We start from the raw sequence: 26,050 nt of genomic DNA, 5'->3' as shown, positions 1-26,050 counted from the left end.
CCACCCCCAGAGATCCTGCTCCAGGTATCAGAGGGGACAAAGTTGTGGTTCAAGAATTCCCAAAGATCTTTTTCTGACACTCGTGATGAGCAATCCCCCCGGTGCAGAGGGGGAAACTCATCTGGAAAACACCCCTTTCGGGGTAGAGGGGATCCCCGCATCCATGGAGCTAGGGATTCCTTCTCTGGCCGACCCTTCCAGCGCTCCTGAACAGTGGCCTGATTGCTTTCCTCTGGAAGCAGTTGGAGGTCGATTTTTCTCTGCACCTACAGGCCTGGCAACTCATAACAACAGATGTGTGGCTGCAGAAAATAATATCCAGAGGCTATCATATCCCATTTGACCTTACTCCCAGACCCGTAAAATGAATCCTTGATGTCCCACTCGGTCAGAGGGAGGCTGTAGCCTTAAAAATCAAAAAGCTGCTAAGAAAAAAGTCATCCAACCAGTCCCACCAGACCAAAGAGGATCCGGATTTTACTCGAGGTTCTTTTTAGTGCCAAAAAAGACAGGGGCTGGAGACCAATCCTGGATCTCAGCTTACTAGACAAATTCATCAAACCTCAAAAATTCCAGGTGGTCATGGTACAGTCCATTCTCCCCTTTCTGGGGAAGGACAACTGGATGTGCTCTATAGACCTCCAGGACGCATATTACCAGATAAAGATGGACAAACGCTCCCGGAGATTTCTCCACTTCCAACTGGGAGCCAATCACTACCAGTTCTGCCCTTTGGTCTCTCAGCAGCCCCCAGAGTGTTCACTAAATGTATGGCAGTCGCAGTAGCTCATCTCCAACTACAAGGATTCCAGGTGTTTCCATATCTAGACAATTGGCTCCTTACCACCTTGACCAGGAACCTTTTCATCCTCAGTCTCTCGTACTCTCAAGGCCTTGCTCTTCACCTAGGTATCACGATCAACATGGAGGACAAATCACACGTCTCCAACAAGAGCACTGGAATTCATTGGAGCAATCTTCGATACAATGTCCTGTCAAGCTTCCCTTCCTCCTCCCAAGCTTTCAAAAATAAGAAATCAGATATAAATCCTCCTTCAGCAGACATTTGTACCAGTACTCCTTGTACTACAACTGTTGGGCTCTATGGCAGCAACCATTACCTTAGTACCACTGGCAAGGTTGCACATGAGACTATTACAATGGCTCCTTTCATCACAATGGTTGATTTTAACCCAGCCACTCGACCACATGATAGGCCTTACAAAGCTTTGCAAGAAATAAATGCTGTAGTGGATGAAGCCAGAAACAAATCTTTGGTGTCAACCCTTCTGTCTCCCCCAGCCCAGGGCCACGATGACCACAGACGCTTCCCTGTTGGGGGGCGGGGGGGCATGTCCAGGGAAAGATGGTCCAAGGCACCTTGTCCCCCATGGAGGCCGGTTTGCACATAAATGTCCTGGAATTGAGGGCAGTTCTCGTAGCGTTGAAGTGTTCCACACACCCCTCCCTTCCAGGACCATTGCAATTCACTCGGACAACCTGTCAGTCATCTGGTACATCAACAAACAAGGCGGAACCAGGTCTTATCCCCTGTGTCGGGAAACCATGAGAATTTGGCATTGGGCGATGACTTCCAACCTCTTTCTCGTATCTTTGTCTAATACCATAAGTTGGAATATTAAATGTGCTACTTTGGAAGCAAGTATCTAGAGTGATAATAAATTTTACTTTGGTTTAAATATAATGGATGTGATTAGGAGATGTTAATATGGGAGCAAATATATCCTCCAGATGGAGGGAGCACACTTAAGACACACACCTGCTGACTTTCTCAATAAGAAACAGATTGCCTGCCATTACAAAGCAATGTAGCACACTTAACTGCTGACTTAACTGCCATCAATAAGAAAGGCATGTTTTCACACACTGACTGCCGTTCCAAAGCAATGGAGCACACTTCCGGTGTCATGCCTTTTCAAAGCACAACAAAGCAATGGAGCACATTTAACTGCTGGTTTTCAATAAGAAAAGCATAGTTTCAATATGAAAAGCAAAAGACTGCCATTCTAAAGCAATCAAGCACACTTAACTGTTGGTTTCATGCCATTTCAAAGCACAAAGTAATGCAGCACATTTAACTGCTGACTTAACTACCAGTTGCCAGTTCTCATTAAAAAAAGCATGGTTTCAGTAAGAAAAGTAAGACTGCAGTTCCAAGGCAATGGAGCACACTTCACTGCCGGTTTCATGCCATTTCAAAGCACAAAGCAATGGGGCACAGTTAACTGATGACTTAACTACTGGTTCTCAATAAGAAAATCAGTGAAGAGCACACTTAGACTGCCGTTTCAAAGAAATAGAGCACACTTAACTGCTGTTTCCCTTTTCAATAGAATTAAGAACTAACTAACTATTAAGTTATCTAGCCAAAATAATGGAAAATGTATCCACCGCCAGCTACTTGATCACCTTCTCCGATATAACCTTCTATCAGACTGTCAACATGGTTTTAGGCCTTTCCATAGTACTACTACTGCCCTACTATCCTTCTCTGACTGCATCAATAAGCATCCCAACAACAACAGGCTCTCCACTGTACTCTTCATAGACCTATCAAAAGCCTTTGATATGGTGAACCATCAGTTACTACTAGATATACTAAAACAATTCTCACTCAACACACAGGCATTACAATGGTTCAAGTCCTACTTAGAAAACAGACAGCAAGCTGTCCTCTGGGACAATAACCTTTCCACTCTTCTTCCTATTACTCTTGGGGTCCCACAAGGCTCCATCCTGGGACCTCTCCTTTTCTCTATTTTCATCAATGATCTAAAGCTAAATATTCCTCAATCTACCTGCATACAATATGCAGATGATTCCACACTAGTGTGTTCTGCCACCTCATCTGCTGAGCTCCAAACCATTACCCAGACAATATTTAACTCAGTTGAAAAATGTTTTTTGCAATGTTGCCTCCTACTAAACACCAAAAAAAAAACTAAATTATTGATATTTACTTCCACACTGAAGTCCCCCCCCAATTGATCTTACTGTTAAGTCTAGCAATGGTACTATAATTACACCTGACCACCAAGCTCTTAGGCATAACAATTGATCAAAACCTTAACACTACTATTAAAACTGTTAACAGAAAACTTGGCTCACTTTATAGGATAAAATCCTTCCTCACCCCTGAAGCCAGAACCACCATTGCCCATACCCACCTGAACTCTACCCTCCTCTATGCTTCATCTATTTATACAAATCTTTCCAAAACTAACCTAAACAAACTGGCAACTTCCTACAACATTGCCAGATTTGCTACGGGTTCACCATATAGAACCCATTACTGTTTAAATCTCAAACAGCTAGGATGGCTAGAACTCCAAAACCAGCTACTATTTCAGCAACTTACAATTACCCATAAGATTCTCTTTCATACCAACAGTACTCCTATTCTTAGTAGCATAGTCTATCCTTATAGAAATCTTACTACCCTTCGCTCAGCAAATAAATTACAAGTAACCATCCAGAAATCCCTTAATAAGGCAGGGGACTCCCTCTTCTCTAATTCCGTGGGTAAGATTTAGAACAGACTCCCCAGCAGCCTACAATTACTTTCATCATTACCACTTTTCAAGCACCAACTAAAACTACACCTTAAAGCACAATGGTTATGCCCATGTACTAACCCAGATTAACACTAACTGTTGAGTATACTGATTTTTCCCCTTCTATAACCCACTAGTGGGAAATAAACTCTCCTCTTAGTTAATATTCTAGTTTCTTATTTCTTTCTTATTACATGAAACTTACTTTGTACATTTCTAAAACCCTACTCCTGCTCCTGGCACTTTCATTGTCAGTTTTTGTATTAATGCCACCTATATTATGTATGTGTAAAGTTCTAAATAGGCATAATAACTAGTTAGAGCCTCTCATCTCTTCCCCACTCTTCTGTATAACAAATGTCAAGCTATATACCTCAGATATATGCTTCTCAAACTACTGCATTGCCAAAACCTGCATTCATGTTTTTCTATTGATGTTAGTTCTTTCTATGCTAGCCTACAGCAATAATGTATTTAATCATTTTTTAGCATTTTGTGCCTTTACTCCTCGATGCTAGTTTTACTATGTTAGTCTGCAACTTTACTGTATTTGTATTTTTAACATGTATTAGATGTTCATCATGTTACACTGCTGCAGTCATTACACTTGGGTTATCCTGCCATCAGGCGGTCCCTCAGTTGGCCTGAGTTCCAAAGTCTTGGTCCGGCGTCGGTTGCTGTTGCTTCTTCCCTGACGTCAGTGCACCAGGGGTATATAAGATGCATCCGACGCCATTTTCTTCAGTCTTTCTTGCCGCGCGGTGCCCGAAGCAGAAGCAGTTCGCAAGTGCCGGTCGGCCGGCTCCTGAGATTTTCGAAGTCGAATTTCAGATCCAAAGTCTTCAATAAAGATAAGTACCCCATTGGGGAAACGTTTTTCTTGCCTCAGACAGATGTCAGAAAAAGTTAATAATTGTATTTCTTGTGGGAAGCAAATACCTAATAAGGACTTCCACTCTTACTGTATTCCATGCCTAGGACCTGATCACGATGTCATTAGTTGTCGGTTTTCTGCTAGATTTAACAAACGCACTATAAAAAGACGTTTTGATTTTGCTTTGCACTACTTCGGCCGAAGGTTCAATTATACGATGCCGTCAGATCAGCTGACGACCTCAATACTGAAAAAACGCAAAGACAAGGATAAAGACAGGCATCCGAGGTCCAAAACCAACGACGAAACCTCTTCTAGGCCAGTCGCCGGTTCTCAGTGAGGCTCTTTCGCAGCCCCTGACACCCGCTACCTCAGAGCCACAGGCCGCTTCCGACTCCCACGTGGAGACATCTAGGTCTCTGTAAACTCAAGGTATTGGGCCTACGGAAACTAATCCCTTAGATGGGTCCGGAGCTGCTGAGCAGGCATCGGCTTCTGAGGGTGTTTTCAGACCTTCACAACTTACCATTAAAACAACAGCCAAGACAAAGGTACCATTAAAGACAAAGTAAAAAGTACAGCATTCTCTTGGACAGTCTGCCATGCCTAAGAAACAGATGCTTAAAATGGCCGAAGACCTCATTACTCTAATCAAGGGTTCCCATCCCCCTCCTGAGAAAAGGCCTAGGCAGGATACAGACTATGACTCCTATGATCAGGTTTCCATTTCCTCTGATTCCTCTTCAGAACAGGAATACTCTCTACCCCCCTATGAGGACTCTGATGCTGAAGAATCTATCCCTTCAGCCTCTCCTCCTGAGGATTACTCTTTTGGGGAAACTTTACATACCATGAGGGAGCATTTCCATTGGGAAAGCCAGGATTACTCCGAATCCAAGAAAAGGCTCAGGGATTTCCTCTTATTGCCTCAACACAGGCCCCTGGCTATTCCGCCAGTGCTAGATATTGTGGATGATGTGTTCTCTGAATCCAGTTTATCTCCTGACTCTTTGCCCCCTGCTCCAACCAAGCCAGATAGGTATTATAGAGTCCCTGACTCTCACAAGTTTCTTTATAAAAACCCTTCTGCTGATCCAGAAACTATTCCCCAGGGTCCAAAAGGGGGTTAAGGCTTCCATTGCAAAAAATCCAGTACCCTCTGACAGAGATTCCAGAGCTTTGGATAGATGGGGGAAGAAAGTATACACTTCTGCAACTTTAGCAGTAAGTGCTTTAAATTGCCAGTTTCACATGCTTAAGTGTCAACAATATTTAATGTCTCAGTTAAAACAGAAAATGCTTGCAAGCTCAGAAGCTCCTGATTGTAAAAAAATGCAGGATTTATTGCATGCAGTTGAACAGGTGGGAAAACATACGCTGCAATGTGGTTTTGATTCTTTAGAGGCCTCTTGTAGAGCTGCAGTTACAGGTTCTGTGATTCGAAGACTTGCTTGGTTAAAAGAACAAAGTTTACCTGATTATGTTAAGGCAAAATTATTGGATGCTCCTTCACAGCATGATACTTTGTTTGGTGTTAAGGCAGAAGAGGTGTTAAAGAAAATGGAGGATAAAGCTAAATCTATGCGAACAGTCAAGGATTTCTTACAGGTACAGCCACCTCGGTTTAGCAGAAATTGGCCAACAAAGAACTGGTCCTTTCCAGTGTCAGACAGGCCACAGAGAGGCAGATACAGACACCCTAAGAGGCAGATCTCAACCCCAAGGCTCAAACAGACAACGACAGTGGGGCATCTCAACCCCAAAAGGTGGTGAGGACAAGTCTCAGCCTTACAGGAAACAGTCACAATGACTTTCCCCTTCGTATGCCAAGCACGTTCCTTTTGGAAGCCCCCTTAGGGGGAAAACTAGCACTTTTTTTCTCAAAACTGGCAAACAATCACCCAAGACAAATGGATCCTGAATATTGTGTCTCAAGGTTACAGATTCCACTTTCATACTTTACCAAGGCTAAAAGGAATGCCAGACCTGCCACAAAACCAATGGGCAGAGGCACAAAAACAAATTTCAGCCCTCATGGACATGAGAGCTATTCAAAAAGTACCACAACAGAAACAAGGACAAGGATTTTACTCAAGACTCTTCCTGGTCCCCAGAAAGGACAAGGCCTGGAGGCCCATACTAGACCTTTCAGTTCTGAATACTTAACTGGATATTCCGAAATTCAAAATGTTGACATTACAGCAGCTTCTACCCATGCTGGGCAAGAAGGCTTGGCTTGTTACTCCGGACCTCAAAGAGGCATACCTGCATGTCCCTATCAGACAAAATTGCAGAAGATACCTCAGATTCAAAGCTGGTACAATGCACTACCAATTCTCTGCACTGCTCTTTGGCTTATCTACTGCGCCCAGGGTCTTCACAAAGTGCCTGGCACCAGTAATTGCATTTTGCAGACAAAAAGGAATTCAAATATATCCATACCTGGATGACTGCCTCATTCAAGCAGAGACAAAGGACATTCTCCTACAGCATCTGGCATTTGTAAAAAGGTTGCTAATTTCTCTAGGGTACACAGTAAACGAAAAGAAGTCAAAACTAGTGCCCTCGCAACAGATTATATTCCTGGGTGCCAGCTTAAATACAACGGCCCAGATGGCTTACCTCACGCCAGACAAACAAGTTCAACTAACTCAATATTTTCAATTGCTGGCAAGAAAGTCCCATCTCCCTGCAAGAAAAATTCTGCAGGCCCTGGGATTCATGGCATCCTGCATACTGTTAATACCATATGCCAGACTGCATATGAGGAAATTACAGTGGTACCTGAAAAGTGTTTGGACTCAACACTCTCACAGCTTAGAAGCAGTAATACCAATGATTCCCTGCCTACAACAGGAGTTTCGATGGTGGGCACAGGCATGTCACCTAAACAAGGGTCAGCCTTTTACCCAACCCACAGCCAGGCAAACTCTAACAACAGATGCTTCGGATTATGCCTGGGGAGCACCCATGGCAGGAAAATGCATTCAGGGCAAGTGGACCACAGACCAGATGCATCTTCACATCAATCAAAAAGAGATGTTGGCTGTTCAAAATGCCCTAACAGCTTTCAAGGACCTTCTACATCCATGACAATTACTACTAAAGACAGACAACACCACAGTAATGTGGTACATAAACAAGCAAGGGGGCACTCATTCTTATCCCCTATGCAGGCAAGCCATGACCTTGTGGAACACAGCTCTAACGTATCAAGTTCACCTGCAAGCACAATTCCTGCCAGGAAAGAAAAATACTCTGGCAGACGATCTAAGCATAAATATCTTGGATCCTCACGAATGGAAATTTAATCCACAAATCTTCAGCATGGTAACGCAAAAGTGGGGATGCCCAGACATAGATCTTTTTGCCTCCCCACTGAATTGCCAACTACAAAAATTCTGCACAAGGACTTATCACAAACGGGCATGGAAAGTGGATGCTCTTCTGTTCAGCTGGAAAAACCTAAAAGTTTATGCCTTCCCGCCACTGCCTCTCCTTTCAAAGGTACTCCTAAAAGCCAGACAAGAAAAACCACAGATGATCCTGATTGCTCCAGACTGGCCACGCCAGCACTGGTACCCTATCTTAAGGAATTTGGCTCAAGGCCCACCATGGATTTTGCCTCAAATTCCACACCTTCTGACTCAACAAAATGATCAGATCCTGCACGGTCAGCTCAAAACCCTAAACCTGGCTGCATGGAAGATACATTAGTCAAACAGGTAACACCTCTCTCTAAAACTGTTACGGATGTCATTTTGGAGGCCAGGAGGCCTAGCACCAGGAAAGCTTACTCAGAAAAATGGAAGAGATTCTGCGCCTGGAACCAGGCTCAAAGCCTTGACCCTTTTGTTCCAAACATTCCTCAGATTTTACAGTACTTAACTGAGATGCTGGACAGAGGCCTGTCCTTCTCATCAATTAAGATCCACGCCTCTGCTATTTCAGCACATTACAACACGGATCCTCCTTTATTCTCTCATCCCTTTATAAAGCAGTACCTCAGAGGGGCTAAAAACATAAGACCGCCCCACAGAGCACCAACACCAACTTGGGACCTCAATTTTGTTTTGGAAAAATTGACCCTACCACCTTTTGAGCCAGCCAATACAGCAGATCTAAAATTTTTATCATGGAAAACAGCTCTGCTCCTGGCAGTAACTTCAGCATGAAGAGTCTCAGAGCTACAGGCATTAATGGCAGTGGAGCCTTTTATAATTTTTCATCAGGACAGGGTATCTTTAAGGACAAACCCTACCTTTATGCCAAAGGTGGTATCTAGTGTGGCTCTTAACCAAACCATCCATTTGCCAACTTTTTATCCAAACCCCCAGAATAAACGGGAGAAACTTCTGCATTCTTTGGACATGCACAGGCAGCTACGCTTCTACTTGGACAAAACAAAGGCTTTCAGGAAAACTGAGCAGCTGTTTGTAGCATATGCTGCAGGATCACAGGGCAAGGCTATCTCAAAGCAGACTATATCCAAATGGATAGGACACTGTATTCGGTACTGCTACACACAGCATGGAAAATCAGTCCCAAATAACATTAGGCCACATTCCACCAGGGCAACAGCCACTTCAACAGCCTTTCTCAGAGGAGTACCTACCAAGAAAATTTTGGAGGCTGCAACTTGGAGTTCAGTGCACACCTTTACCAAGCATTACCACCTGCCTCTTTACTCTAAATCCAGAGCAGGTTTTGCCACTGCAGTTCTGCAGGGTCTCATAGCCAATCCTAACTCCTTATAGACCAGCCACCCAACCTCAGCTTTGGGATTCTACCCAAGTGTAATGACTGCAGCAGTGTAACATGATGAACATAGTACAGATGTCCTTCAAGGATGCATCTGCAGTCATCACATATGGGTTGTCCTGCCTCAGGCAGCCCTTCGGTTGGCCGGATTCCAAAGTCTGGGTCCGGCATTGGCTGATGTCACCCTTTCCCCGACGTCAGAGCGCCTGGGGTATAAAAGCGTCAGCCGACGCCATCTTCCTCAGTCTTTCTTGCCGCGTGGTGCCCGAAGCAGAAGCAGTTCGCAAGTGCCAGTCGGCCAGCTCCAGTAATTCAGCTACCGAAGACTTCAAAAGCTAAGTACCCCGTTGGGGACTCTTTCTTGCCTCAGCCGATGTCAGATAAAGTTAATAATTGCTTAACTTGTGGGAAACAAATACCTCATAAGGATTTCCACTCTTACTGCCTACCCTGCCTAGGCCCAGACCACAACATCTCGGCCTGTTCAGCCTGTGCTTCCTTCAACCGATGCACTCTTAGACGTCGGGCGGAGTTTGCAGAGGAATTTTTTGGGGCTAGTTTTTCATACAATATGCCGTCGGAGACTCCGACTTCACATTTAACAAAGAAACGGAAGGACAAGGACCAACACACGCGGGCCGTGGTTTCAGCTGAAACCACGTCCAGGCCTACCGCGAGTGTCTCGGTCTCGGCTGAAACTGAGTCCTTGGTACTTCTGACCCCCGAAACCGCTCAACCGACAACCTCGGCCCCGGAGGCCCCTGCTGAGTCGGTTATTGAATTTCCTTCAGAAACTGGTGTCTTGGAAACTTCCGACACCATTCCTCTAGACAAAACTACACCAGCACGTGGTGCAGCTAGGCCTCCTGCATCCATGTCCATAAAGGCTTTCACCAGGGCTAAAGCTGCTAAACATACAAAAGCTATGCCTCCCAGGGTTATTCCTCAGGGACCCTCTACAAGTTCACAGATTCTAACTTTAGCAGAGGACCTTATTTCCTTAATTAGGGGCTCTCAACCCCATCCGGACAGGGGCTCTCAACCCCCTCTAGACAAAAGGCCCAGGGTTGAGCCCTCTGATCCCCACTCCTCAGAGGAGGCCTCTGATGGCTCTGCTCTCTTGGACTACCAGGAGGAGGCTTTTTCGGCCTACGAGGATTCTGATGCAGAGGAATCAATCCCTCGGCCTCCCCTCCTGAAGAACTATCCTTCGGGGAGACCCTTCACACTATGAGAGAGCATTTCAAATGGCAGAGCCAGGAATTCTCTGATTCCAGGAAAAGATTAAGAACTTTTCTGCATTTACCTCAGCATAGACCTTTGGCTATTCCTCCTGTTTTGACTGTCATTGATGATGTGTACTCTGAGTCTAGCATAACCCCTGACACTCTTCCTCCGGCCCCTGCCAAACCCGATAGGTACTACAGGGTCCCGGACTCGCATCTTTTTCTTTACAAGGCCCACTCTGCTGATCCAGAAACTATTTCCCAGGGCCCTAAAGGGGTTGCAGCTGCCACTACTAAAAATCCACTCCCCTCTGAAAGGGAGTCCAGGGCTTTAGAGAGATGGGGTAAAAAAGTGTATACTTCTGCTACTCTTTCTATGAGGGCATTAAATTGTCAATTTCATATGATACAGTACCAAGAGTATTTGTTAGATGAATTGCATAAGAAACTGTCTTCACCTAAGCCCCTAGATCGCAAATCACTTCAGGATCTGGTACATAACTCCCAGCAGGTTAGCAACCATTTCTTACAGTGTGGTTATGATGCATTGGAAGATTCATGTAGGTCAGCTATGACAGGTGCAGTCATACGTAGGCATGCTTGGCTGAAGGAACAATCTCTGCCAGACCATGTTAAAGCTAAGCTTCTGGATGCTCCACTGGAAAAGCAAAAGTTATTTGGCTCCACTGCTCAGGAGGTCTTAAAGAAATTTGAGGAAAAGGCAAAATCTGTACAAACAGTCAAAGATTTTCTACAAGTACAACCACCAAGATTCAGCAGAAATTGGCCTACCAAGAATTGGTCCTTTCCGGACACAGAAAGATTTCAGAGAGGCAAGAACAGGCGTGCCAGAGGTAGAGGGCAAGCTAGAGGCTCCTACAGAGGACGTCAATGGCAGCCTCCCAACCAGAGAGGTAGTGCAGGACCTACAACTGCTGCACAAGGACAGTCTCAATGACTTTGCTTTGACTCCGCCAACCAGGGCTCAATTAGAAGCACCTTTGGGCGGAAAACTTTCCTTATTCTCAGAAAATTGGCACAGTATTACAAGAGACAAATGGACACTGCAAATAATAGACAAAGGATACAGGTTCCATTTTCACACATTGCCAAAAAGAAAAGGCATGCCAGACCTGCCACCAAATCAAAGGGCAGAGGCTTTGAAACAAATCTCCAACTTAATGCAAATGAAAGCTATAGAAAAGGTTCCTCTTTCAGAACAAGGCCAAGGATTTTACTCCAGACTATTCCTTGTTCCATGAAAAGAAAATCAATGGAGGCCTATTCTCGACTTGTCCGCACTGAATACTTATCTCATTGTGCCAAAATTCAAAATGCTGACTCTACAGCAACTCCTTCCCATGCTGGGCAAGGGGTCTTGGCTGGTGACTCTAGACCTCAAGGAGGCATACCTGCATGTCCCTATCAGACAAAGTTGCAGAAGACACCTCAGATTTCTTGCAGGTTCAGAGCATTATCAATTCTCAGCATTGCCCTTTGGCTTAGCTACTGCGCCCAGAGTATTCACGAAATGCCTGGCATCAGTAATTGCACACTGCAGACTTCAGGGGATTCAAATATACCCATATCTGGACGACTGCCTTATACAAGCGGACAGCCAACAAACTTTGGTAAAGGACTTGAATTATGCCATCTGCCTACTGCAGGCCTTGGGATATACAGTCAATATTCACAAATCAAGACTTGTTCCATCCCAAAGAATAACTTTTCTGGGTGCGGATCTAGACACAACCACCCAAATGGCTTTTCTCACAGAAGAAAAACAAAGACAACTACCGGATTACTTCAAGAATCTGACAAGACAAACTCAGCTGACTGCAAGGAAAATCCTGCAGGCCCTGGGTTACATGGCATCTTGCATTCTTCTGATTCCACAAGCAAGGCTGCATATGAGGAAACTACAATGGTACCTAAGGAGTTTATGGACTCAGCACAGTCACAGCTTAGAAACTTTGATCCCACTCATTCCATGCCTCCAAAAGGAATTTCTGTGGTGAGCTCAAGCAAGCCAGTCAAACAGGGGTCTGCCCTTCAGCAAACCAATAGCCAGCCAAACCATTACAACGGACGCTTCAGACCACGGTTGGGGAGCACACATGGAGGAAAGATGTATTCAAGGACTATGGTCACAAAAGGAGCTATGCATGCACATAAACCAAAAGGAAATGCTGGCAGTGATACATGCAATCGAGGCCTTCAAACTCTTTCTGCATCAAGGCCACCTGCTAATAAGGACAGACAACACCACAGTTATGTGGTACATAAACAAGCAAGGAGGCACCCATTCCTACCCTCTTTGCAGACTGGCAATGACTCTATGGGAACTTTCCTTGAAACTCAATATAGAGCTGCAATCCCAGTTTGTGCCAGGAAAAGACAATATACTGGCAGACAGCTTAAGCAGAAATATCATGGATGCACACGAATGGATGCTGCACCCAGACATCTTCCTACAGATAACACAATCATGGGGAAGGCCAGACATAGATCTTTTTGCCTCCCCCCACAATCATCAGCTGAAAAATTCTGCTCAAGGACATACCACCCACAAGCATGGAAAGTGGACGCCCTATCTTTCAGCTGGAGATCTCTAACAGTGTATGCATTTCCACCTCTTCCATTAATGACCAAGGTCTTACTGAAGATCAGGACAGAGCAGCCAAAAGTGATTCTGATAGCTCCGGACTGGCCAAGACAGCACTGGTACCCACTGTTAAAGAGCATGTCACGCACGAAACCATGGCCTCTTCCTCAATGACCACTTCTCCTGACACAGCACAATTACAAAACTCTGCATTCCAACCTGAAAACCTTGCAACTAACAGCCTGGAAAATACCTTGACTCCTCCTCCGGATAAGCTATCCAAGAGAGTGAAGGATATCATCATGGAAGCTTGCCGGCCTTCCACAAGAAAGGCATATTCAGCAAAATGGAAAAGATTTCACACTTGGAGCACCACAAAGGGCCTAGATGCGACAGTGATGAACATGGCACATATCCTGGAATACTTGGCAGAAATGCTCCATAATGGCCTGTCTTACTCTTCCATTAAAATTCATGCTTCAGCAATTTCAGCAGAGTACAATACTGACCCACCTGTCTTTTCTCATCCTCTCCTAAGACAGTCTCTAAGAGGAATTAAAAACATCAATCCTCCAAGGAAACCTCCAGTGCCTACTTGGGACCTTAACTTCGTGTTGGAAAAACTAACTCTGCCTCCCTTTGAACCAGCAGCATCTGCAGAACTATAGTTCCTGTCTTGGAAGACCGCCTTCCTTCTGGCCATAACCTCAGCAAGAAGAGTATCTGAGTTACAGGCCCTCATGGCAGTACAGCCATTTCTTATTTTTCATCAGGACAGAGTCTCATTGAGAACCAATCCTTCATTTATGCCAAAGGTGGTATCCAGGGTCTCATTAAACCAAGCTATTCACCTGCCTACCTTCTTTCCAAATCCAAAAAACAAAGGGGAGAAACTTCTGCACACCCTGGACATACACAGACAGTTGCGCTACTACTTGGACAGAACTAAAAGCTTCAGAAAAACTGACCAGCTGTTGGTGGCATATGCTGCTGGTGCACAAGGAAAAGCAATTTCCAAACAGACAATTTCAAGATGGATAGGGAATTGCATTTGTTTTTGTTATTCCTTTTATGGAAAAACTGTGCCAGCTAACATTAGACCTCATTCCACCAGAGCCACAGCCACCTCCACAGCCTTCTTCAGAGGGGTGGCTACCAAGGATATTTTAGAAGCTGCTACATGGAGCTCCGTGCATACATTTTCCAAGCATTACAATTTACCTTTATATTCCAGATCCAGAGCAGGCTTTGCTACGGCAGTCCTGCAGGGCATTTTAGCTACACCATCCTTTACATAGATCCTCCACCCCCAGTTTGGCTATGGTATTCTACCCATATGTGATGACTGCAGATGCATCCTTGAAGGACATAGTACAGTTTTGTACCTACCATAAATGTAGATGTCCAATAGGTATGCATCTGCAGTCAGGTTTACCTTCCCTCCTTCCCCTCTTGGGTATTTATTGGGTACTTTCCCCTCTCATAGCTAGCTGGGGTTATCTATTATGGTGTATTTGTTTTATATATATAGATATATATATATATATATATATATATGCATATATATTTCTGTGCATGTTTGGAATTTATTGCATTTCTCCAAATTTAGCCTTCCTTTGAGGGCACCTGGCATCTGGGGCAAGAAACACTGAGGAAGATGGTGTCGGCTGACGCTTTTATACCCCAGGCTCTGACGCGGGAAAGGGCGACATCAGCCGACGCCGGACCCAGACTTTGGAATCCGGCCGACCGAAGGGCTGCCTGAGGCAGGACAACCTATATGTGATGACTGCAGATGCATACCTATCGGACATCTACATTTATGGTAGGTACAAAACTGTACTTTTTGTACCTACCATAAATGTAGATGTTCGAGTGTTCACACTGCTGCAGTCCAAGTTACCCTCCCTCCCTCCATTCCCTCTGAACTAGCTGGACTTATCTATACCTTTCTATCCTATACAACCTTTGGGGTGTATTTGCTGGTATCTGAAGGTATTGCTTTTATTGTATATTTTTGATTAGCAATATGTATTGCCTACCTACTTGGGGGCACCTGACATCTGTGGCAAGAAAAACTGAAGAAAATGATGTCGGATGCATCTTATATACCCCTGGCGCACTGACGTCAGGGAAGAAGCGACAGCAACCGACGCCGGACCAAGACTTTGGAACTCATGCCGACTGCGGGACCGCCTGACGGCAGGATAACCCAAGTGTAATGACTGCAGCAGTGTGAACACTCGAACATCTACATTTATGGTAGGTGCAAAACTGTACTTTTTATGTTGCTGTATTGCTTTGTACTCCTGTTATATTAGTTTAATCTTGGAGCTTATCTCCCTGGGCCTCTACTGAAAATGGACATGTATCCAGTTGGACTAGCCCGGTCAACAAATGTAAAATAAAATAAAAATAAATTAAAGCACTAGAAAAGCAATGGAGTACTCAGCACACTTAACTGGCTGCCATTTCATACAGTGAATCATAAGAAAATTAAATGCAGTCTGCCATTTCAACAGAATTAAGAACTTAGTACTTGAAGTTCTTGCACATATGACAGAATTGAGGACTAAGTTTAGAGGTCTTATTACCTGAGGGATATGCTGTGCGCTGCCATTGCATAAGTAAAAGAAGCCCTTAAATAAGTATGTTACAGCTAGCAGCAAAGTAAAAGAAGCTGCCGTTTGCATATAGGTTTACATAAACATTTAAATTACGAGCTGGGAAAGAATGATGTGCTGGGTGTTGAAAGACCGATCTGCAGAAGCTGACGCAATGATGTCAGGGTCAGAAATAAAAAAAAAAAAATACAGGAATTTGGAAATTAAAAGGGGCATGCGGGGATTTGCCCTCAAAACCGGTATTTACCGAGGATTTTGGTACGGTTGAGAGGTATGGATCACTATCAGATACACCACACTTCCTCATCTGACTCAAATTACAAAAATGTCCACCAAATAGTCTTTTACAGCCATTTTATCTACTTTCAAACCTTTATCCTTGATGAAACATTCTTTTCCTGTATCGAAGCATTCTTTGTTTGCATCCTTATTTCATCCAGAGAAAAACGGTTTCTTCAGCAGGCTGAAATGTTCTTTCATTGATAAGATAGCCTGTAACTTTTTTCTGCTGTGTTGGCCGTTTCTCTTTAACAAGTTCATTCTCTTGAATATCTGTATACATTCAACTGTTTATGATATTTCAACAAGCCTCTGTTGTTAATGCCACCTGTTACAAAAACATTCAGAAGTATAATACTTTTTGTTCACACTTGTTTACTGCATATTTCTTTTCTGAACTTACAGATGCTGTGTTCTAAAAATATCACACTGTTATTATGATTACCAAACCTCTGTTACTGTGAAGGAAAAACAGTTCTACCAAGTTATATATATATATATATATATATATATATATATATGTGTGTGTGTGTGTGTGTGTGTGTATATGTTGTTGTTTGTCTTTCGGCTTTTCTCAGTTGGGGATCGCCACAGCGGAACTTCGGTCCGCTAATGATTGGCAGTTGTTTTTTTTATGGTGTCGAGTTGCCAGCCCGACGCCCAACCTTCAACAAAGGCACGCCCATTCAACGCATGTCTTTCGAACGCCCACTCGACCGCGAGGAGGACATGCAGACTCCACACAGAAGACACTCCCAACCCAAGCCGAGAATATATATATATATATATATATATATATATATATGTGTGTGTGTGTGTGTATATGTATGTATATATATATTTATATATATATATATATATATATATATATATATATATATATATATATATATATATATATATATATATATATATATATAGATAGATAGATAGATATAGATATATTGCTGTCAAATGAACGTTATTACTATGAGGGAAAACAGTTTTTACTTTATATAATTCTATCAATTGCCCCCCTTTATTTTAAAAACCAAAGCATTTTAATCAAAATTTAAATCAAACGTTGAATTTTACAGAAAAATCATATTTCCATTGGTTATATTACATTCTTTAACACCTAGATTTATGATGAACAAAATAATGACTACAATTGCAATTAAAACTGTGATTTTTTTTTTTTACCATTCTGAAAATAGCCCATTTATCCATTCACTACAGTCACTGTTCCATGTAGTTTCAGAGAATTTACTACATAAGCACTGTCACTATAAATATTTGCTGGATGTAAATGCTGCAGAATATATTTTGCAGTCTCTAGCCCTTTGTGCTGACATGTATCCTGGTAACTCAACCATAATTGGTCTCCCTTTTGTAATTTCACTATTGCAAACCCAGTGTAGTACTTCCTGTCCTTCATATCCAGTAAAATTGGATAAGTAGTACTTGTCCCCTTTCTGCATTTATTCATTCTTCATACTCGAAGTAGTTAATCCATTTTGAAAAAAAGTAGTCTGACTAACTCCTTCAGTGATTTTGCTTATCTCACTGTCATTTAGCAAATTCTTGATTGTCAGATGTGGAGTTTGAGCTATAACCCCTAAGAACATTGTCAAATACTCTTGTCTGTCTTATTCCCCATTAAATGGCCAAAAGCTGTTTAGTGCAAGGATGATATCCATTTTCTACAGGAGTCATTTTCCTGCTACAAAACTTAACCATCCTTAACTTAGTGTCTATTCTCTGAGATGCTTCTTGTGATAACACTACTAAGAGTGTGACCTTCCCTGCTGCTGCTTACAAAATAAAAGGTAATTTACTGGTGGAAGATTTCAGCTCCATTGCCTATGCCAGCTTCTGCTTTAACATTTTAAATGACTCTTCCAGAATGCCCTTCACCCTTTCCTAATAAGGAGTCCTCTCTTTTGGTCTGATAATGGTTCCTAGAAATTTTACTTCTTATGACAAAAACTGTATTTTGCCTTTGTTTATTTTGAACTTTGCCTCTTGCAACTGTCTCAGAGCTTTCCTCAGCTGTGATATGTGTTCTTCAGCAGTCTCTAGACTGTATCAGAATGTCATCAGTATAATGAAAAACCTTGTCATCTTTACTCACATCTTGTAAGAATGTCTCTACTATCTGATGAAAAATGACAGGACTGTTCTGAAAATGCTGAGGTAATTTACTCATGACACACTGTTGATTTTCAAAGGTAAAAGCACACCTTTGCCATTCCCTTTTCTGAAGTGGTGCTGCAAAAAATCTATGTGCTAAATCTGTCAGTGTAATGTAACCCCTTACACCTCCCACTGTAATCAGAACTTTTAACTTCCTACAGTCTGTTTTTGTCTCTGCCCATATGGTCTGAAATTCTCTCTCTGTATTATTCCAAATATCTCCTTGCTCATCTGTCAGGGACATTGCCCTATTTCCCTTGCTATGCACTAGGCTAACTTGTTATTGTCATGCACTGTCAGTTAACACTCAGTTCACTTTGACCGTCTGTGTTATCATCCTACAACTTTTGCTTTTGCTTTTCTTTTTTGACTTCTTTTTCTTTTAAGTCCATTGCAAATACTCCTTTCTGTATTTGCCTATTTTTCCATTTTCTGTTGTATACACAGTCTTGCTTGATGTATCCCAGTTTTCTACAGAAAAAAACGTGCAATTTGTCTTATCAGGGCTTTTCATAACTGGAGGAGCTGATGCCACTCTCAGTATGTCCCTGTTCTCACCCCCCCCCACCTTTGTCTACTTCTCCCATGTCCTACCTCACCTAATATTTCAAACCCATCTTCATCAGTACCAAGAGAAAAAAATGTTATGCTTAAAAATATCTCCATTTTCGTTCATTCCTCTCCCTCTCATTAGCTTATGAACACTGCTCTAATGTGTCATCAGTTTCCTCATCAATACACTTAATGTCACCTAGTACTCCTTTTACTTGTCCCTAAAACACATGTATAACTACATTCACTATTACTAAGAATAGTGTCTTTAATTCATCTTGTTGAGCCGGCCTATAATCTGATCTGGTGTGCTTGGTAAACTGCAATTTCTGCATGAAATATCAACTGATCTAAATCTGGAACTTTACTTGTCTGCCCTTTATACAAGTATAATGTAGGAGTTGAACCTGAGGCTTTATATTTATGATGCACTCTTTTCATTCATGGGATCTAAACCTGTGACTGTACTTTCACTTTTAAAATGTAGCACTGACTTTAAATTTTGCATTCTGTAAACTAGTAAACAATTAATTTGCCAAATCTGTAACTGTAAGCTCTTTATTCAGTGAATTAACTTGTCTGCACTTCCTGGAATACCTTGCACAACATAAATTCATACGGCTACTCTTTTCTTCTAACTGGCCACACCCAGTATGCCTTTCTGAACAATTTAGCTGTGTCAACTGAACTGGAATTTAGTTTATCTTTAACCCATAAATCTGCATGTTTCTGTCATAACCAATTTTTTAAAATTCTGTACATTTGCTCAAACTACTGCATTCAAATTTTTACAAGTGTCATTTGTATGCACTAGTGTGCATTCTGTAGCATTTTTATTTTTCCATAATTCCCCTATTTTAATGTGAAATTCTACTTCCTTTGCCATGGCATTCAGACGTTTCTGTTGTGCATCCTGTAACTTGTGCGTAAGAGTTTCTGTGTCAGTGTCCTCACATATATTTTCCTGTGTATTCTTAGCAGTATGTATAGCAACACTGGCCCTAGTCAGAATGTCTAAAACAGTTTGCATATACTTCCTAACCTGTATGTCATATTTCTTTAACATTGGCATGTGTTTGTCATTAAGCGTTGTTAACTTATTATCCAGCTGTTCATCTGATAATTCCTTATCTTTGTGAAAAACATCCCACTGTGAGCAGTAAGTCTGAAACATTTCAGCTGTCTCTACATCCTGTAAACTTTTAGCATGATCTAAAAATGATTGGAATTCTGTATGAAAGGTAGAAACTGGCATTACAAAATTACTTTTGACTTCATCTGACAATTTTGACTTGCCCTGTGTAGTGTTTCCTGACAATTGTTGTAACACATTTTTATGACATGTTAAACAAAAACAAGGATATCTATCTCCACAGTTAAAACCATCAATTTTACTTGTATACTGTTGTATGTACTGATCAAAGTAATGAATCCATTTACAAATATAAACTTTCTCACTTCTATTTATACCAAATAATGCCGCATTATATCTAACATCATACTGGCTTGTTTATATGGACACAGAATGTGTGCATTTAGCACTTATATCCTTGCTGGTATCCATGTTATTTCAGAAAGAGGCTTACCATTTCCAGAAATGGTTAACAGGTGATCAGGCTGTAGACCAAATCTGCAAACTGGAAACTCCCTGTCTGTCAAAAATGCTGGTGAACGTGTCAGAGCAGATGTAAAGGTGAAATCTTGATTTCACCCACTAGGAAATTCCTGATACTGATGAGCTGTTCAATACCAACTGTATTGAGGTTGGCACCAACAAAATATTAACTACTGCTTGTCATAGTACTTTTACGAATATTTAAAAGGTCCAAATTTAGTCTGGCATGCCACTGTTAAATTGAATTATTAGCAGGTACACAGACTAACTGTACAATTGTATATTCATATGCTGAAGAGTTTATTGAAACAAGCCAACCAAGCACTACTGTGAGATTTATTACATTTTCTTTATAACACAGATCAGTGTCAGATATACTACACTTCCCCAGCTGACTCGGATTATAGAAATGTCCTCCAAATAGTCTTTTCACAGCCACTTTTATCTAGTTTCAAAACTTTGTCCTTGATGAAACATTTTTTTTTCTGTATTGAAGCATTCTTTGTTTGCATCCTTATCTCATCCAGAGAGCACTTGTTTCTTCAGCAGGCCGAAATGTTCTTTCAGAAATGTTCTTTCATTTATAGGATGGTCTGTAATGTTTTTCTGCTGTGTTGGCCATTTCTCTTTAACAAGTTATTTCTTTTGAATATCTGTATACATTCAACTGTTTATGATATTTCAACAAGCCTCTATTTTTAATGACACCTGATACAAAAACATTCAGATGTATAATATTTTTTGTTCCACACAAGCACATTCTGTCAAGCTAATCACACTTGTTTACTGCATATTTCTTTTCTGTGCTTACAGATGCTGTGTTCTAAAAATATCACACTGTTTCTGTGATTACCAAACCTCTGTTACTTTGAAGGAAAAGCAGTTCTACCAAATTATATATATTTCTATCAGATACATGTTATTGCTGTGAGGGAAACCAGTTTTTACTGTATGTAATTCTGTCAATATGATTTTGAGACTAATGCTAGAAAAGGAAGTAAGTCATTATGTGGTTTGATGGGTTGGAAGCTGGTTAAGTAATAAAAACTGTCAAGTGAGAATAGGTAATACTATCTCAGATGAGAATGGACATGGCTCTTGGGTCCTGCAGGGGTTAGTTTGAGCCCTATTTTATTTACTATATTTATTTCAAGCTTTACGTTAAACCATTGAGATCTGGATGAGCAATGTGCATATGATTCCAACAGGCTCAACAATCACAATTTTTGATCAGCTTAATGTACAAGGTTATTTGCGTTAATTGTATTATATGGAGTTTAATGCGGTGTGGAGGAGGAGAAAAACAAGGGTTATGCACTTTGGAACTACTAACCCAAGTTACTTTTATGCAATTAAAACTTCAGTTGTGAAGGAAGTTGAGACTGGATCTATATTAGGTTATCGAAAAGTCATTATATCAAATGGCTTTTCATTGACCCGTAAAAGTTGAACAGTTATAATAGCAAACACCCGAATGAGCGAATTCTTTCCCCGGGAAAGAAACCGCTTGGCCATCCTTGTGAGTTTTCCTCACTGTAGTGTGATCTCGGAATTGGTATATTTAGTAAGGGGGGGTGTGGGGGATACAGTCCCCGACATTGGGTGGGTGTGGGTGGCAAAGCCCCCCAGTTTATGTTTAAAGTAGTGTGTAGTTCATGGTAGGGCTAGATGAAGCTTTCTGGAGTGTGGCTCCTAGCATGGAGATGAACTAGACTCTCATGAAAAATTCTCAAAATGTGTACCATCATGATAATATGTTAATACATTTGCGACTTTCTTTTAGATTTTCTTACAGTTATTCCACTTTTTAAAGCTTTTTTTTTTGGTTATGTTGAAGTTACATTATCTTACATTTTAAATGGTTAGATTCATTTATGTTTTGTATGCTTCTTGCCTTTGAGAAGGAAATTATGTTGTTAATTGCTTAAAAAAAAGTGTAATATTTAAATGTACAGTTTATGTTATTGCCTCTGTCCCAGCAGAGTCAAGATTCAGGGTCTGACAGTCAGCTAAATACTGTTAGTCTTAAGGAAGCCCTGGAGAGGTTTGAACATAGTAGGACACCATCTGCTTCTTCTCGGAGCTCAAGAAAATCATCTTCACACACTGCAGTATCTGACCCTGCATGTAAGTCTTGAAAACAAAATGTATTGCTATGAATAAAAAAATGCATTCTGTTGGAATGACACTGGTACCATAAACGTTCAGAGAAACTAAGATGAAGGTTTTAAAGATCATCATCAATAATGTTTCCCACGTTTTACTACATTAATTGCTTTCACTGTTTCAATTATGTTGTGTTTTTGGTCTGCTTTGCTGTTTGGTGCCCCCTGGTCACGGTTCAGTGGTACCATGTTATATTTTGATTCCTTTTACTTACAGGCAGTTTTTATTTCATCTGATCTCTTCTGACCATGAAGCCCTTCCCTCCTATGGTCACTCAGTAGACCTTTTCATTCCCTTCCCTTTCCTTGAGGTAAGAGTCAGGTAAACTGGGAGTGAGAGCACCCAGTGGCATGCCCCTTTCTGGCCCTTTGCTAAGTATACATGGAATTTAGGGCATAAAATTAATAAAATCTCAAACCACCCCTGACCCAGTCCAAGTCCATCTTTGCTCCACTGACTGGTGATTTGCTGAGAGGGTCTCATGACTGACAGATGGTGAGAACATGATGAAGAGGAAAGAAAAAATAAAGGACTGTAGAGGCAAGTGTTCAACTCCCACCTGTTTATTTTCCTGAAGGGTTCTGAATACTTCCTTCTCATCCTGGACCTTAGCAACTTCACTGACCAAATTTGGTGCATCAGTTTAGATTGTGACTCTTTGTCAAAGTTAATGACCCTGCTGATGCAGGGCACCTGAATAGTATTGCTGGAAATGATAGATTCATTTTAACACATCATTGGTTGATGTCTTGACAAAATATTCCTATGATTCACCCTGGGAGGACAGTGTTTTCAATGCAGCATGCTGCTGTTTGGTCTTTTTTGTGTACTCAGAGTATTGAGCAGGGTGTTGGCTGCAGTGGAGACCTCCTAGGAGGAGGAAGAATTCGGTGTGCTCCTTTACCTGTTCATCTAGTTTAATTTTGCCCCCACTGAGGGGCCCCCACGGTAACTTACCTAGGATGGGTGCTTTCATCATTTCAGTGTTTGGCCTGGGTCTGCTCTGATCCTTTCTAACAGGATTGCCTTCATCATCAAGGAGCTTGATACTGTCTGATGTTGGTTAGTTCTAGCCACAGTGGGAGCACAGGAAGTTATGGTCTTGACATCCTGGAGGAGGGCAAACCATATAGCAAAACCTTGTCTTTTGATGATCACAGCCTTTGTAGTGCTGTTCCACCACCCAAATATGCTTGTGTTTCTGTTGACTGTGAGATGTCTGTGGCTGCAGAGTCACCACATACATACAAATCTTCTTGTAGTATTACTCCTTTGGAACTGGGCACTGAAATGCTGGAAATTCCTGTCAAGTTGAACATGGATCTTTCCTTCCAGCAGCCAAATTCATTGCATGTCCTGACAATGGCTGCTTCTATGGTGGTAAGCACATCACCACCACTTTTCATTGGAAGCAGCCCTCCATGGAGAAGAAACCTTCACATCAGCCATTTGGGAATTCTAGCCATCTTGTTTGCTCTGTTAATAAAACAACTGCCTCTCTTGTTTCAGTCTGACAACTGGTCCATCATTTGATACCTAAACAAGCAGGGAGATAGATACCCACAAATATTACTGTGGGTAGAGGCTACATGCATATGACAGTGTGGTGACCTTATATTTTGTGTTTTTTGACTGTAACAGATGCATTTTATTGCATCAGTTAAATTACAAAAGTGCCATACTTGATGGATCACTATTATCATCCTGCCAGACATCATGTGCCTGTACAGTCACTGCATTCTTTGGTTGCCTTTGGATTTATTTACCAAGCCAGACAGAAATTTGTATCCTTATAAAGAATAGAGGTGTCAAGTCTTCATCGTTTTTCTCAGTTTACACAACATATACTCGCCCATTAGTTGGAATGCACCAGTGGACACTGCTTGCTGCTTGTGTAACACATGAGATCACATAATGTGCCTGCTTAAGATGAGTGCTTTCATGCCAAATGTAGGAGCTTTGGAACAAAACACATTGTACTGGAGAAGAGAGATTAATCCAGATGTTCTTTGTGTTTCACTGTTGCAGTCATCACATTTGGGTTATCTGCCTGCAGGTAGCCCTCAGCCGGCCTGAATACCAGAGTCTACGGATTTCTGTGTCAGATGCTGTCGCTTCTTCCATGATGTCAGGTCGTCGGGGGTATAAAACATGCAGTCGACGCCATTACATCAGTCTTTCTTGCTATGCGGTGCCCGAAGCAGAAGTAGTTCGCAAGTGCCGGTCGGCCATCTCCTAAAATTTTCATTTTTGAGTTTCAGACCCGAAGTCTTCAAAAAAGATAAGTACCCCATTGGGGATCCTTTTTCTTGCTCCAACAGATGTCAGTAAAAGTTAACAATTGTCTTGCCTGTGGAAAGCAAATAGCTCATAGAGATTTTCATTCTTACTGCATCCCCTGTTTAGGCCCAGACCACGACGTCCCTCGCTGTCGGTTTTGTGCCTTGTTCAACCCCCAAACTATTCTTCGTTGGGCTATTTTTGCAGCCAATTACTTTCGTACTTGATCTCAGTACTTCGAAATGGCTTTGTTAAGCCATCCTACTACCGATCTTCTGAAAAAAACGTAAGGATAAAGACAGAAACAGACCACATAGGTCCAAAACTGCCGACGACGCTTCCGTTAAGCTAGTCGCCAGTCCACCGGTACTCAGTGAGGCCCTTTCGCAGCCCCTGATACCCGCTACTTCAGATTTGCAGGCCTCTATTGAGACCCATTCGAAGTCCAGTATGCCGCGAGATGCTTCTGTGACTATGGAACCCGTGGATGTCTCTACCTTGGATGGGTTCAGAGCCGCTGTGCAGGCACTGGCTTCTGAGGGTGTATTCAGGCCTACAGACACTCATATTAAACCAACGCCATCATTTCCATCCAGAATTTCCGAATTTCTCAGGTCTAAAACTCACACTAAATCTAGAAAACCGACGACCAAACCGCAGGCCCAGGCCCGTATGCCTCAAAAACAAATGCTTAGAATAGCTGAAGACCTTATTACCTTAATTAGGGGAAGCCAGCCTTCCCCCCTCTAAGAGACCTAGAACTGAATTTCTTTCTGATTCTTCTAATCAGGAATCTAATATTTCTGCTCCTTCTGATTACCAGGATTTGCCGTTATCTACTTATGTGGATTCTGATGCAGAGAATTCCATTCCCTCTGCTTCCCCTCCAGAAGATTTTTTTTTCGGTGAAACCTTGCATACTCTTAGGGAGCATTTCCACTGGGAAAGTCAGGATTACTCTGAGTCCAAAAAGAGACTTAGGGAATTCTTACGTCTTCCTCAATACTAGCCTTTAGCTATCCCACCTATTCTGGACATTGTAGATGATGCTTTCTTGGAATCTGGCCTTACCCCAGACACTTTAACTCCAGCTCCCAGAAAACCTGACAGATACTACAGAGTACCTGACTCTCACAAATTCCTCTTCAAGAATCCTTCTGCGGATCCAGAGACCATTTCCCAAGGACCAAAGGTCATTAAGGCTACTGCTGCCAAAAATCCTACCCCTTCTGATAGAGATTCTAGAGTCTTAGACAGATGGGGTAAGAAGGTATACACTTCTGCTACTTTGGCCTTTAGGGCTTTAAATTGCCAGTTT

General features: G+C 42.1%; 1 protein-coding gene across 1 annotated transcript in view; it reads left to right on the top strand.

Moving 5' to 3' along the window:
• The window catches only part of CLOCK (clock circadian regulator), a 2,173,159-nt gene that overhangs the window by 1,763,072 nt on the left and 384,037 nt on the right, over positions 1–26,050 (top strand). Inside the window, exon 17 of the mRNA XM_044062477.1 lies at positions 22,269–22,413. Within this exon, the coding sequence (XP_043918412.1) occupies positions 22,269–22,413 (145 nt within the window). The remainder of the gene's footprint in view (positions 1–22,268; positions 22,414–26,050) is intronic.

This window comes from Protopterus annectens, chromosome 2.part1 (assembly GCF_019279795.1).
Source record: "Protopterus annectens isolate FY-2018-M chromosome 2.part1, PAN1.0, whole genome shotgun sequence".
NCBI classification, from domain to species: domain Eukaryota; kingdom Metazoa; phylum Chordata; order Ceratodontiformes; family Protopteridae; genus Protopterus; species Protopterus annectens.
This window is presented reverse-complemented; position numbering and strand designations above follow the sequence as displayed.